Source organism: Stegastes partitus, unplaced genomic scaffold, assembly GCF_000690725.1.
Source record: "Stegastes partitus isolate 25-593 unplaced genomic scaffold, Stegastes_partitus-1.0.2 Scaffold275, whole genome shotgun sequence".
In the NCBI taxonomy this organism is placed as follows: domain Eukaryota; kingdom Metazoa; phylum Chordata; class Actinopteri; family Pomacentridae; genus Stegastes; species Stegastes partitus.
The window spans coordinates 359,348-373,994 of NW_007578006.1; the positions used below are offsets into that span (position 1 = coordinate 359,348).

At 43.6% G+C, this 14,647-nt stretch overlaps 1 protein-coding gene across 3 annotated transcripts in view; it reads left to right on the forward strand.

Moving 5' to 3' along the window:
• cux1b (cut-like homeobox 1b) overlaps positions 1-14,647 on the forward strand; it is a 64,333-nt gene that overhangs the window by 19,889 nt on the left and 29,797 nt on the right. For all 3 annotated transcript variants that reach the window (XM_008282542.1, XM_008282540.1, XM_008282541.1), the window contains exons 3-6: positions 2,507-2,554; positions 6,490-6,568; positions 9,253-9,390; positions 12,184-12,307. In XM_008282542.1, coding sequence (XP_008280764.1) covers positions 2,507-2,554; positions 6,490-6,568; positions 9,253-9,390; positions 12,184-12,307 — 389 coding nt within the window. The remainder of the gene's footprint in view (positions 1-2,506; positions 2,555-6,489; positions 6,569-9,252; positions 9,391-12,183; positions 12,308-14,647) is intronic.

Consider the following 14,647-nt stretch of genomic DNA (forward strand, 5'->3'; position numbering starts at 1 on the left):
GGAGATCACAGTCACATCAGATCAGACTGCATTAGGCTGAGCGGGAGTCCGTCTCTGATCCATTATTCAGCAACCAGGAGACCGGCCCACGTTGACTGTGTCTAGTCTGCTGAGCTGTACTCGGCGTGAACTGCACTCATGGTCTGCATAATAACACACATAGACCCACACACACACACGCAGGCTTTTGTAGCATTTTGAAAGTAGTGCAAAGAAATGCAGCGTGAAAACAAAGTTTTCATAATTCATTAGGACTGACACACTGTTGAATTTTTTTTGAGACTACATCTCACTGTGCTTCCTAAGTCGCCTAAATTATTCATTCAGTTCTTAATTTCCTTTTAGTTAGTCAAGACTCCTCTGCTGCACTGTTATAAAGGCAAGGGTGGGAATGGTTGTAAAATGTCCCAAAGATTGCTAGCCAGAGGCAGCGGTAGTAAAACAACTTTGTGCGTGCTCGTGTGTGTGTGCGCACGCATGGACGTACACACGTTTGTGTTTAGCTGCAGGGCAGACAGACAGCGAATGGGAGTTCCATACTCCCTGGAGGATTCCTCGGGCTGGCCTGTCTGCTGTCTGCCGGCAGCTTACACACCAGCCATCCATCTCCTGCTGCCTGGGCCCCTCCACTCCCCTCACTACACACACACACACACACACACACACACACACACACAGATTGACCATGGTGTCTGTGTGCATTGTTATGTTATATGGTCATAAATCTTTGGTAGTGGAGGGGGGCCAGGGGGCGGAGCACCACAGAGTGGACCAAAGGGGTTCAGAGCTCTGGTGTTTCTGCAGGAGGAGTAGCTTGCTGCTGCATGCTATTAGAATGTGTTTGTTTTTGTTTGGTCAGTGTGTTTTCCTGAGCTTGTGAAGGGTCACTTCAGGATTTAGTCACCCCCCCAAAATAAAAAAAAATTAAAATTACAATAATGCAAGCTTGGAACAGTTTCGGCAACACTCATAATATTTGAAGTCGAACTAACTCACCTCCAAAGTTCAGTAAGATTAATAGAGCGACTTCAGACTGTTGCTTAAAAAAAATTATGACTGCCTCGACCGAACTCCTCCTGCACGCACTTTCTCAACAAAAGCTGAACATTATGATTTGAACAAAGGTAGTAATTATTTCAGGGCTACTAGACGAGACTGCATTACATTATACAGAGGTTTCTTTTTCTCACTGCATATTCATAAATGGTTACATGAATCTAAAGCCGCAGTGATAATAACACACTGCAAGTGTAAAATACTGAAATGAATCAGAGCCAGACAGATGTTTGAGCACATTTTGCTTTCCTCTGACAAACAAATGAAATGTAAACTAAAGCAAAATAAGATAAAAACAAGATGTTTTTTTGTTGCAATTCGGATATAAAAAAAAGCAATATAACCACAATCTAATGCACGTCAGAACAAACACTTATCTGGTGGGTTTGTGTGGGTGTTTTTTTCTTTCTTTTTTTTTTTTTTTTGTCATGCTTTTGCTCTGTGTGTGAGAAAGGGAGAGCAGTGAAGGGGATGGGGGTGGGGGTGCAGGTCATTATCTCCAGCAGGGGAATATTGAATTGGCCCAGACAAACAGCCACAACGACCCCTGATGAGGTAACAATGAAGAGGGGTCACTGAGGTCATGACCTGTCCTCAGCCCCAGACAAGCGGCCTGTCTGGACCAAAACCTGGGATTAGGCCGGCCCCAGACGCTGGTCCCAGGTCAGTTTGGGATGCACGCTCCCTGCAGCCTCAGCCAGGCTTTTAGGCGGAGGCTTCTAAAAAGGCGCAGAGTCTCCTGAGCACACATCTGTCGTTGCCCTACTTCACATCTTCATTAGGCAGTTTTTTGCGAGTATGTGTGCGTCCACAAACTGTGCAAATCAAATGTTCCTGTACAGAATGTCCTATTCTGCTGTGCTTTTTACCGTACGCTCCAGTTCAGTTTGTCAGGATGTAGGCTCAGCTAACAGCATGGTGATTTGCATGTTCCCCTGATACATACTCGACTGGCTATCTAATCTGAAACTGCTGACTCGTACTGGAAAGTCATGCAATGGGACTTGGTGGATGAAAAGCGTTTGCTGTGTAGTGAGACAATTTGCATTAACTGTAGGCCTACTCTGTGGCTCATTCACTCTCTGTCTCACACGCACTAGCGGTGCCCCTGGGTGGCCCAGGTGGTGCTGCACCTGTTCTTATGAGAAACGCAGTCCGCCAGAGCACCTCAGGGTACAAACCTGGCCTCCTCCCTACGCTCGTGTTCATCGCTCACGCACCACACTTTATTCATTGGCAGTGGCAAGAAGGGCCGTTACCCGATTTCACAGAATCACTTCTTTGATCACAACATTTCCTGCTAGTGTAAAACTCAGCAGGTTTTTACTGCATCTCCGCATCACTGCCACATGTTCCTGTGCATTCACTGCTATTTTCGGATTAAAAATGTACTCTTGATTGGCTCATATTTTATACTCACTAATCCCTTCTTCTCTTTATTTTTTTTTAGGATTTACGGAAACAGGTTGCCCCTTTGCTTAAGAGCTTCCAAGGAGAGGTGAGTGCATTATTTTGGAATTTATATTGACAACATGGCAGACATACATGCTTAAGTGCAGCATTCAAACAATGCATTTTATACAGCCTGTTTGACAGTCATTGACTGGTCTTACGCTCTCTCCCTATCCTCTCAGTGCCCTTCTCTCCCTTTTTGTGCTTTCTTCTTTAAACCGTCATCTCTTCTCTCTCACTCCTCTCTTTCCTCTCGTCTCTCTGCCATCTCCTGTGCTTTCTCTCGCCACTATCTCATTTCCCCTCTTTCCTCTCCCTCTTTTCTTCGCTCTGCTCTGCTCTTGATTTTCTGTCCTATTCATGAAGTCCTGTAGCCCGAGGGTGTGTTTAAATTGCATCCTGCAAAAAAAAAAAAAAAGGCACCACAAAACCCCATCTCTAGCCAGTCACAACTCACCGAATGCTATTTCCTCAGACTTTGTATGTCTGCATGATTTGGTGGGGTTATTTGTTGTTTTAAGTTGATTTGGTGAATCATGAGCCATTTTTGCTCCGAGTGGCACACGTATTTACTTTTAATTTAATGTTGTGCCCCAAGTTTTTGTGTACCTCGACCTGTAAGAGGCGACTTCTGTGTGTGTCTGCTATATCATACTCCCACTGTTCCCTTCTATCTCCTCCTCCATCATTTTGGCCTATTTCCATCGTGACTCCTCCTTACTGGCAGCCATGCATTTCCAGTTCACTCCCATATGTGAAAGTCAGAGGGTAGGAGTGGAAGCGGCTGGTTTAGACTGGGGCGTTATTTGGGGTTGGAGTGGGTGGACATTCAGCAGTATCTTTTCTCTAGCACACACACGCACACGCATACAAGGACACACACATGCACACAAACCAAATCATCTCAATAGATAGTGACAGGGCTGCTTTGCTACTGGCCATAGAATATTACAGTTTAACACTGGGTTAGTTTCCATATTCTTGTGTTAGAGCAACAACCACAGCCAGTGGTTATGTAAAAATGCTGTAATTTATAGTGGTTCCACCATGTTCTGCTGATGATCCACAGTCTATTTAGAGAATAGAAACAGCAGCAGTATAATTGGGGCTTTGTCAGCTGTTTCCACCATCCTCATGTTGACACACCTCGACGGCGTGCACACCAGAACACGCTGAGACGCGTAGTGGGTGGTCGCGGAACTGAGAAAGACATTATCTTATGATTATTGAGATAATACTGTACACCCGCGCCAGTCTTAGAGCAGCCCATCAATCAGTCGACTATTCTGCACGCTTGCATGCCACAACATGAGTCGCTCTGAGAATGTGTAATTTTAGCCTGGCTTTGTTTGCTTACCCCTCAATGCTTTGATCAAGGACAAGACAGCACCAGAAACCAGAGGGTCCTGTTGAAATCCCACAGTAACTCATCCTTAAGCATTTTCCCCAGGAGCTTGAATCTTTACTAAGTGAATGTGGAACCCAGACAGAACAATAAAAAGTTTTAGCCCAGGAACTTGGAGGTCTTGGTACTCTGTTTAATCTTTGTCATTGAAAGGTGGATGCCCTCGGGTCATAATTATTACCAATAACAGTACTGTTTCCACAAGGCCTCAGTTTGGTAAACGGGTTATGTGTGTGTGTGTGTGTGTGCGTGCGTGTGTTTGTGTGTGTGTATGTTGCATGCTCAGTGTTCCTTGTTGGTCCATCGATCAGATAAGCTTTTCCATTATCCAAGGCTTCAGTCTCTGCTTCCCATAGCCTCCCCTTATCAGACTCCACTGGGGCCACACACACTCACACACACACACGCGCGCACATGCACACACAGGTCAGCCTGATGCCCTTCACACACTATGGGTAAGATAGGGGAGCGAGGCGGTGCTGAGTGATGGTGGCACAAGGTGCTGACGTATGTACGTATGTGTTTGTGTGTGTGGATGTGTCAGGGATACCTTTTGCAATTGCAAGCACTTCTCATCGGTAACCTACTGATACTGGTGAGGTATCATTTGTGTCACTTCATTTGTTTTGCTTGGTCTGTGTGTGTGGGATGGGGGCAGGGGAGCATGTAATAGCAGATGTCATTGGGATTGGTTGAAAGAGCTGCAGTTTGAAACAGCAGGGTTGTATTTGCAAATCCTGGGTGGTCTTCTAATGGCTCTGGTCCTGCAGTTAACCTGCCTCTAACTGTAGGGTGTGTCCTACATTAAATGTCTATTTCCTGCCTCCCATGTTGGGCTATATAAAGCTGCTGTACCACTGACCTTGGCCCAGTCATTGTACAGTCACGCAGCTGGCTTCCTTCACTGCCATCGGCAGATCATTTTTTTGTGTTGGTTTATGCGTGTGTGTGTGTGTGTGTGTGTGTTTCTTCTTTATCATGAGATTGTGTTGTTGTGGCGCTCTCAATCTCTGATCAGATATACATGCAAACACATTTCGACACTGATGAACAGGTTCGGTGTTGGTGTGTGAGAGGTATTAGTGCTCAGCATCAGTAATCTTCCATTAGTGGCCGTGCATTTGAGGATCCTGATCGCTCAATGTCACACAGCACATGAAGAGGGTAAAGTACATGATGCAGCATGATGTGAGAATGAGATATATTAGTGGGGTAGTGTGTACATGTATGTGTGTGCGTGGGAGAGAGAGAGGGAGAGAGAGAGAGAGATAGTACGGCAGGAGCCCTGTGCATGCCAGAGAGACATAACTCTGTGACAGAGAAACATGTGAGAAAGACTGACACTGAAAAAGATTGAGGGGAGAGAAAAAACTGAGTCAGAGAACATGGAAGTGACAAGAGGGAGAATTTGAGGGAGAGAGACTGAGAGAAAGACACAGGGAAATAAAAGGGGGGAAAAGAGGGAGGGGTGCTGGCACCAGCCTACTCAGGGCCAGATGTTTTGCGGCTAAAAAACTAGAGATGAATCAAAGCCATGTGAAGAGATTTATTAGGTTCCCATAGGAGCCCAGGCAGTATTACATGTAGCCCGCTCTGTTTACAGTGGCAAGAACCCCTAAACCACCCATCAACTACACTACTGGCTTGGCTGGGAATGTGAAGACTTTATATTTGGACTTATATAGGCTTTTGTCTTTATTCCTTTTCTCTCAGTGAATGTGCTGGAGGAGTTGGAAGAGAAACACAAGGCTGTTTAGTCTGAGTGCGTGAGCCAGAGTAGTCAGCTGTAGCTCTGCCCAGTACAGTAGCACCATCTGAATGTCTTTATTTGGCATCTGTTTCCCTCGATTTGGACTTGATTTCAGATGCGTTTCGCCTACTCTGTCTGCTTTTCATATTGAAGTGTGACACAGAGACTATAGTAGATCTCATTGCCTCGTGTTGCAGCATTGACAGCAGTGTAAAAGTTCCCCAGTATGACTTTAGAATTAATCTCTTATGGATCCATTCTAATGCTGTCCATTTCAATAATATCGGTGATGGAATGCATGCTGTGCCCTCTTGTGTTAATGGCTGCATCAGTAATGGATCCACACTGTATTGCTGCTAAGAGCTGACTGAATAATCTGCCCCTGCTGTGGCTGGAAAGACTGAGCCAGCTGTTTAATGATGTCAGCGTGCTGGAGGGGAAACGAACACACACATTTACACGCAGGCACACACACACACACACACACACACACAGCGACCGACTGACGGACTTAGGCGCACTCACTCGAGGACAGACAGACGCGGACACGCACAGGCACACGGCAAACGAAACGCATCCGTCATCGGCTGAACAGCTGAACTGACTTCACTGGAAGGAAACACCAACGCAGCCACTGTCAAGACAGCAGTGATCGCATGCAACATACCAACGCATAGTGAGGATAGACAGATATGTAGACTACTCTTACTGAGAAATTAATGGGTCTGCCTTTGGAGTGTGTATGGACACTGAGATCTGAGGTGGCAAAACTGACAATTAACTGTTACTTTTTTTTTTTTTTTTTTTCAATTTCTCACCCTCGCAGATCGATGCCTTGAGTAAGAGAAGTAAAGAAGCAGAGGCCGCCTTCTTGAACGTATACAAGAAAATAATCGATGTCCCAGGTAAGACTGCTTTTGCTATCCGTGCTGTGCGTCTGTGTAAGTGCGTTTGTCTAGACACCTCCCATGTCCAAAAACATGATCAGGAGACCCACTTATCCATGCAGACAGCACCAACAGGGGAAGAGGAAAAAGCATGACACCGTCCCTCTGGTGCTCTTTCACTGTTCATCCAGGCGTGTGCGACGCCTTAATATGTCCCCACGAGATCTCATCCCCACTGGTGTAGCCTTTAGAGGGTCTTAACAGAAGGTGCGTCCTGATATGGATGACAAGTGCGCCCACAATTGGCTGCGGCGAAGTGCACACACATGAGCAGTCACATTCAGCACACTGAGGCCGAGTAGGGACGCACAGTACCGAGTGCTGGGAGAACACACAGCCACACTGCTGCTGGTTGGAGATTTTCAGCTGTATGGGAACCCTGGAGGGGCCGCGCATGTAGGAATGAGAGAGGAGTTGAGTTCATCTATAGCGTAAGGAGGTCATCATATTCCCACATGGATAGACCTACAGTAATATCTTTGGATTGTACTGCTCCCAATAAGTCAGCGCCAGCTCTGACGGGGCTATTCTTAACTTGCAGCGAGACAATGATGTAATGCCTGATGCACACACGCACACAGACACAGACCAGCCTGACTAATGCAGCAGTCTTGAAAGAGGAAACAGTGTGTTTTGTTCTGTCTTCTATCAGCTGAAGGCCTGGTTAGTCAGCCCAGTGTGCTCTGCTTTAGATTAAAGGTGTCTGGTGAGAGCGTTCAGCACCAGTGGCCCACAAGTCAAACTGCTTTTAACAGGCTGTACAGTTGATTTGAAGGAGGAGGGGGGGGGACTATGTGAAGGACAAAGCTTTGATAAGAGGGAGAGAAAGTTGATTTTCAAGGGCGCTGATGCAGATAGGCGTCCAAATTCAGGGCACACAGTCATGTTACTTAGTGTTTGTTTGCACTTGTGTGCAAGCGAACATGCGTGTTTGTGCGAAGGTGTTCATTTGTGTATGTGTGTGTCAGAGCTCAGCCCCGCATGGTGTGTCACCTTGACAGCACAAAATCAGCATGAAATTCCCCAATCGTTCTCTGCTGATCTCTCATTAGCATAGTTAAGATATCTAACTGCGTCAGACATTAGACGCACACACAAACACACACATTATACACACACACACGCACACAGCCCTTACCCCCAGCTGTAAGCTGTCAGTTCCTCTTATCTGTACAACACACACACATACAAACACACACACACACACATAAACTGCTCTTTTAGCTGGCATGCTGATGAGCGTCGCCTGCGTCTCTTGGCTGCCTGTCACCAGTCTGCCACCCATGAGCACCAATCAGATGTGATTGGCCTGACTGACAGGGCTCTCTTCATCACACTGACAGTTAACCCTGCTGTGTGTTCACAGAGATGTTGGTGAAATGCCTCCAGAAAGTTGCCTTTCTTCCTTCTGTCTCTGTTTCTTTAATCTCTCATTTACCTATCTCATTGCCTGTTTCCCTGCTCCACTTTGTCCATCTGTCTGCTCCCATGTTTCTCTTCTTCCCCGCTTTCAAGTTGAATCATAGCGAACACTTTAACTGATCATAGCCCAGTAATCTCTCTCGTTAATGTGTCTCATCTACGTCTGTGTGCCTCGACGGGTATCCAGTTCTCTCGCTGTGTCAGCAGCATTAGTTTTTTTTGTTGTTGTTGGTTTTTTTCCCCCGCGTACAAGTTTATCTCCCGACTTAACAATAGTCTCTTGATAGAAAAGCTGATAGTCAATAGACTTCATGGATAAAGTTTTGTTGATGCAGACTGTGAAAACTAACCATGACCTTTCAGCGTGTTGTATACTGTTGTAGCAAGCCGCATATCTGTTCTTTTTTCTCTAATCAGCAAACTACGCTGATGTTACAATGTGTTGTCAGTGTTTACCGCAGAGCCTGACAGATATGATTTTTTTAAGGTCAGTATCAATATTTGAGAATAGTTAAAAATCAATAACACTATGTTGGCTGATACTCAGATTTGGCTGTTAAATGTTAGTGATATAGATACATGCAAGGTTAGCTATTTTACAGTTGAACAAAGATGGCAGAATGGTAAATAAAAGACCAATGAGCTCACATTGAAAATCAATCTAATAGATAAAATTACATCAATAAAAACTAAAAACCAGCATGTTTTAAACTTGAATTAAAAAAATAACAAGGGAAGCTTCATACACATGCATCTAATGAAATGTTTATTACTGAATTTACTGCTCAACATTTTCTTTCACGACCTGTTCAAATAAACTGGTTCCCTTGATCATTTAATAATCTGTGACAATGCAGAATCAGTTCATACGACTGGTTTTGCAAATACGCTCGAGCTCTAAACTGTAGTTGTCTGATGCAGCAGTGACTGTACATGTAACTCGCCTTGTCATAATATTGCTGATAATTGTGATATGTTTTGGTTCCCGCTAGAACCAGTAATTCTCCACAGGGAGATCAAAGGTCAGGGTCAACTTCAGAACGCTTGTGTCGGAGTTGTTAGAGATTCATTGCCTTGCTCAAGGACACTTCACCCGGGCAAACGCTCGCTCTCACAGGGCCTTGAACGTAGTTATTCCTAGCTCACGATGCCACCTCGCCGCCCTTGCTTGTCTAATCTGCTTTGCAGTGTGTTAACATGGTGTGTGTTTTCTCTACCAGACCCTGTACCTGTGTTGGAGCTGGCTCAGCAGCTGCAGCTGAAGCTCCAGAGGATGCACGACATTGAGACAGAGAACACCAAACTTCGAGAGACACTGGAGGACTACAACAAAGAGTTTGCAGAGGTTAAAAACCAAGGTTAGAGACGGATACATGCGCAGGCACACATTTGGGGATTTTCCTGACTTTGAGAGGGACATGGATGTGGGCCGCACAAATCAAATTTTTCTATCATGTGAACTTCAGCAGTGTTACAGTATTATATTGTCTCAGATATGACGTGTTACCATAACCAGTTACAGCCATTGTCACAAACTACGAAAATAAACAAGGGAATCTGTGTGACGTGTAGTTAAAATGAAAAGTCAAAGTGAAACCTTCTACCCAGCCTGAACATGGAAATGCAGTTTTAGCTGATAAATGTCATGTTTATAAATATTAATGTGTGTAAATATTCTTGCCGTTTTTAAGGTTGCTGCTTGAATAGCTGCTAATTTCTCAACTTTGATGTTCGGTTGCATGGCGTACTTATCTATCAGTAGGAAACCAAGCAGTGTAGTGCTATGAATGGGATCAGCAGCAAAATGTAGTTTAACCCCTTAAAAAGAGATCCACCTAAACAAATCAATGTCTGTTCAAGTGTACGCTATATTTGGAATATTCTTAACGCTCCACCTTGCCATCAGACAAACTCTACAACTTCCACATTGCGCCGCATAAATGCACCTGTGCTGTGCAATGTATTACACTGCTGGACTGACACAGCTGATCCACCGTATAATACAGAGCACAGCACAGGTGCAGTAATGCATGACAATATGGAATTTTTGCAGTTGAGAAATCATAGTGCCACAGGAAAGGGCTGTCTGACAGTGAGATAAAGCGGTGAAAATATCCAAAATGCAGCGTACAGTTAAACGGATATTGATTAGTTTAGGTGGACCTCTTTTTATGTAGCAAAATAAGTTTTGCTGCTGACCCCCTGTTCACAGATACATGCTTTGCTTCCCTGCCAGCACTCCTCTCTGCTTCTTCAAACTTGGAAGGTGCCGACTGTCATCTATTCTAAGTAATGCACTGACTATTGATAAGTACCTCACACAACCCCATCGCAAAGCAACCGAACTGTACCGTTAAAGTGAAAACATTTGTGTGAGTGAACATCTTGCCCAGTCTGAACGCAAAAAAATGTAGTTGTAGTGGACAAATGTCTGTCAGCTGGAAATACTCTGGCTACAAAGCAAGATGGCAACATGTTTTTTCAGTTTGGTTAAAGCTACACCATAATCAGAAATGTCTAAATATTTAAAAGGGCTTTAAAATTGCTGCTGGTTAGAAAAAAATGCTGAACTCTTTAAAAAGTAAAAGAAAGATGACAGTGAAATCATGTGGGAATAAAAGTGTTCCTACTAAACTTGTAGGATTTATTATTTAAGATAAGATACGATACATTTATTGATCCCTCACCAGGGAAATGTACATGTTACAGCAGATAGATAAAAATGAGCCATGGAAGAAGCAAGGCAGGAAATACCAAAGTACAATAAGGCTAAGAAATAAAGATTCTGTACACCTTTCACATGTACAGATGAGGCATGATGAATATGTATGTGGATATTTTGTACTTTTAGTATACCGTCACCATTACATCTGCCTGTTGATGATACTTTAAGAACTTTTAAATTCAGATATCAGATCAACGAAACATATTTAGAACCCCTTCTCAGTGAGAGAGTCCATATTTGAACATGTTTGATGACTTATAAATTTTTCAAAAACACAAAAAAAATGTACAAGGTTTTACATTTTCAAATAGGTTTTGAGGAGGGGGGGGAGGAGGAGAACACGAGGCACAGTTTCATGAATAAAAAACGACGGGCTACCTCAGGGTAAAGAAAGATGGAAAAACTGACAAAGGCAGAGAGATGAGTGAGAAGCCGTAATAAAAGTGGTGTAATTTCAGTCGAAAAGGAGGAGTGAGTGAGCGAGCAGGGAATGTTTTGGAATCCCCCTTTCCTCAGTGAGAGTTAATTGGAACAGCTCGATAGCGGCAGGGTTCCATTCTGCCATTGATTTTCCTGTTCCCTCATCCTTTATCCCTCCTTCCCGCCTCAATAGATGGGGGATATTTAAACCCCAAAACACACTGTGGAACTCCCACTCCTGTTAAACACACACGCACACACACACGGACCCGCCCCGCACACTTGCACACGTACACACACACGTACAGACACACAGAGAGTGCAGGGGCCATTGATCCCCGCAACCTAAATGTTTAAAGTTCAGTTAAGCAGTTAAGGGGTAAGAGGGCTCTGAGGGGACTCTCCTCTATTGATTATGTGTCAGAGCAGTGAGACTGGAGTTTAAATCACACGCGCACACACACACACAAAGTGCTAAGAGCCCTCAGTCAAAGGCAGCAAGCAGCAATGCTCTATATCATTGTCTCACTCACTTATATCTTTCTCGAAGAAACACACACACACACACACACACACACACACATACACATGGAGGCCTATTTATTACTCCAGTTATGTGTTAGATTTATTTCAGGCTGCCCCATACAGAGCTCAGCCGTCAGCAGGTTATGGGGTTTCAGTACTAATGCAGTCCTAATGAATACGGCATATCTGCTGTTGGTGAACGCTGAATATTCTATACCAGTCTTGGATGTAAAGATTAAGGCAGAAGCCTCAGCGGCCAAGGACTTGGTGTGTGCTGACAGAGGAAGAATGCCGGATATGAAGCGCTGTTCCTTAAGTAAAGGTCAAACACTCCGTCAAAAGCATCATCGTCATCGCCGCTATTCATTACATCGAGGAAACTGCCACAGTCTGTTTTCTATATATTTTGCCTGCATTTTCGCTTTCTTCCTTCCTTTTTTTTCCTCTCAACACTTGTCTCTTTGCTGTAATCTATTTCCAGAGGTGACCATCAAGGCCTTGAAGGAGAAGATCCGCGAGTACGAGCAGTCTCTGAAGAATCAAGCAGAGAACCTGGCCCAAGAGAAGCAGCTCCAGCTACACAACGACTATGCAGAGAAGGAGAGGTATAACTGCGTGTTTGTGTGTTTTGTGCGCGGCAGCAGCTGTGTTTCAAGTAATAACCTCTGCATTATTTTGCCATTTTAAACCTTCGGGTCACCGCGCCCTCAGGCAGAACTGCAGATTCTAATCTTTGAGTGATAGCTTTAAGATTTAAGACTTTATTTAGCAAAGCTATTCTCAGCTTAATAATTTCTTTTTAACTAATCCTCCCAAGACTTTTTCTTAGTAAATATCAGTCAGATCAACAAATTATTGCGTATTTCTTTCCCTCTGCTGATAAATGTAGTGATTGAGATAAACGGCATGAAGGACAAAGCCAGCATTTTTGGTCATGTGGGTGCTTGCCATTCTTGCTTTGATGGGACTCTATTTCCTGTCTGTCAAGATATATTTCAGCCATTATGCTGGTGTATTGGGCCTCTACTGTGCCTGTAAATACACTGAGCAAACCCACCGAACACGTGTAATGACAAAAATATGCTTAGCTGTCACTATTTTGATACAAAGTAGTTCATTTTGAAACTGTGGGTCACTTCCATTTCCAGCAAGGCATTATTAAGTGTGTAATTTTCAGATCCACTGAAAGCCTGTGACTGTAATAAATACGCTCAAAATTGGTGCTAGATATTTTAGGAACATAAAAAAATTAATCTGACTACTGAAATGATGTATTAACTCCTACAAATGCTAGAATGCCCCAGTACTGTCCTCTTCCAGGAAGGAGTCCATTCACCATAAAGACAATTAAACTAATTGCCTGAGATGTGGGCAGCCATAATATTGTTTTTCTTAACAGCTGACTTTGGCTGGATTTCTCGTACATTTTTTATTTTATCCAGACTAATATGATGGAAACCAGGTGGTGGTATTTTGTGAGCCCACATTAACGTGGATAACGACGTACTCCTGTTTTGAGTTGATGGAATATATGTGTAGAGCCGAAGTGATGAGCACTTATATGAGGGTTTGAACCACGAGCTGTTTCTGGGTGGTGCTTTTTTGTGCTCCTGTCACATTTTTACTCACTGTGGGCTCATTTATTATTATTTTTTCACTGCAGCCTCAAGTCTTGAACCTCTATGGAAACAGCACAAGATGGCTAAAAGTAGATAACTCAAAAATGTCTTTGCTGCGGTATAGCAAAGTTAAACTGCCATGAATCATAATCTTAAATTTGTTTACACACTTTTTTTCTAACTGCTCTGTGTGAACACCTGCAGTTCAGCCCCAGAATTTTTATCACGTGACTGTTGGTCGCACCTGAGTCATTCATGTTTTCAAGGTTGCGCAGAGGAGCTGGATTTTACAGAATCTGTTTAAAGGAAACAGTTTGGGTTAATTTTTAAACAAAACATGTAGAATGAAGTGATTTTAATGAAATGGTACAATTTGTGGCTCAGATTTGGTTTCGTTTCCCGATGAAACGGTACGTCACAAATGAGTAGTTCATGGACTGTTGGAAAGTTGAAAATCCAACAATTCTTCCTGTTTTGACAGTTTCCTACGAAGACAAATGATGTAATTTTGATGATCTTGAAAAGATAACATGCCGTTCATGCCTTTAAGGTTCAGAGGGTTAAAGACACCACGTAGGGTGAACAGGACACGGAAATGAATTCTGCCTAAGCTTTAAAACAATAGACTCAGAATTGACAGATTAAGTTCAGTAAGTTGGTAGAAGTGCTCAGCAGCACAGTCTGGAGTTTGTAGTGCCACACCAAACATAATGATCATATAGCCGCTCTAAACAGTTTCAGGTTTAATTCTAATTAAAGGAGACCTAATTTCCCAAATGCTATGGATTTTCCACAAGCTGCTTACAGTCATTAAAGCACTTGAAAAGAAAGTTCTTGTTGATCATTTTGATAAAAGTCCCCATTTCAAGTTGGTTTATTAGATTTGTGTTTATGAGAAGCACATTACAGACTTGGCATTTTCCTTGTGTCAGTCATCTTGTTTGCTTTGTGAAGCTGTATTAAAGCTCATTTGCCCCTTTCAGACGTACAGTAGAAGATCAATTGTCCAACTGTATTTCCTGTACGTCAGTGTTTTATAGGCCCCTTCCTGTCTGCAGAGAGCTGACTTCCTGTGTCTGAGAGGGGTAGTAAATGGATGGCACCTCCGATGCATTTTATCCTGCAAGGAGTGAGGGAAGGAGGGAGAGAGAGAGAGAGACAGACAGAGAGAGAGAGAGAGAGAGAGATGAAAGGATGAAGTAGAGGGCAGAAAAATAGAGATGACAGGAGAGACAGATTGGCGGAGAAGGGGGGCATCAAAGAGTGCCATAAAGACCGTCTTTGTGCGAGATTATTGATGTTTTTACACGCAGTGGCAATTTCTCA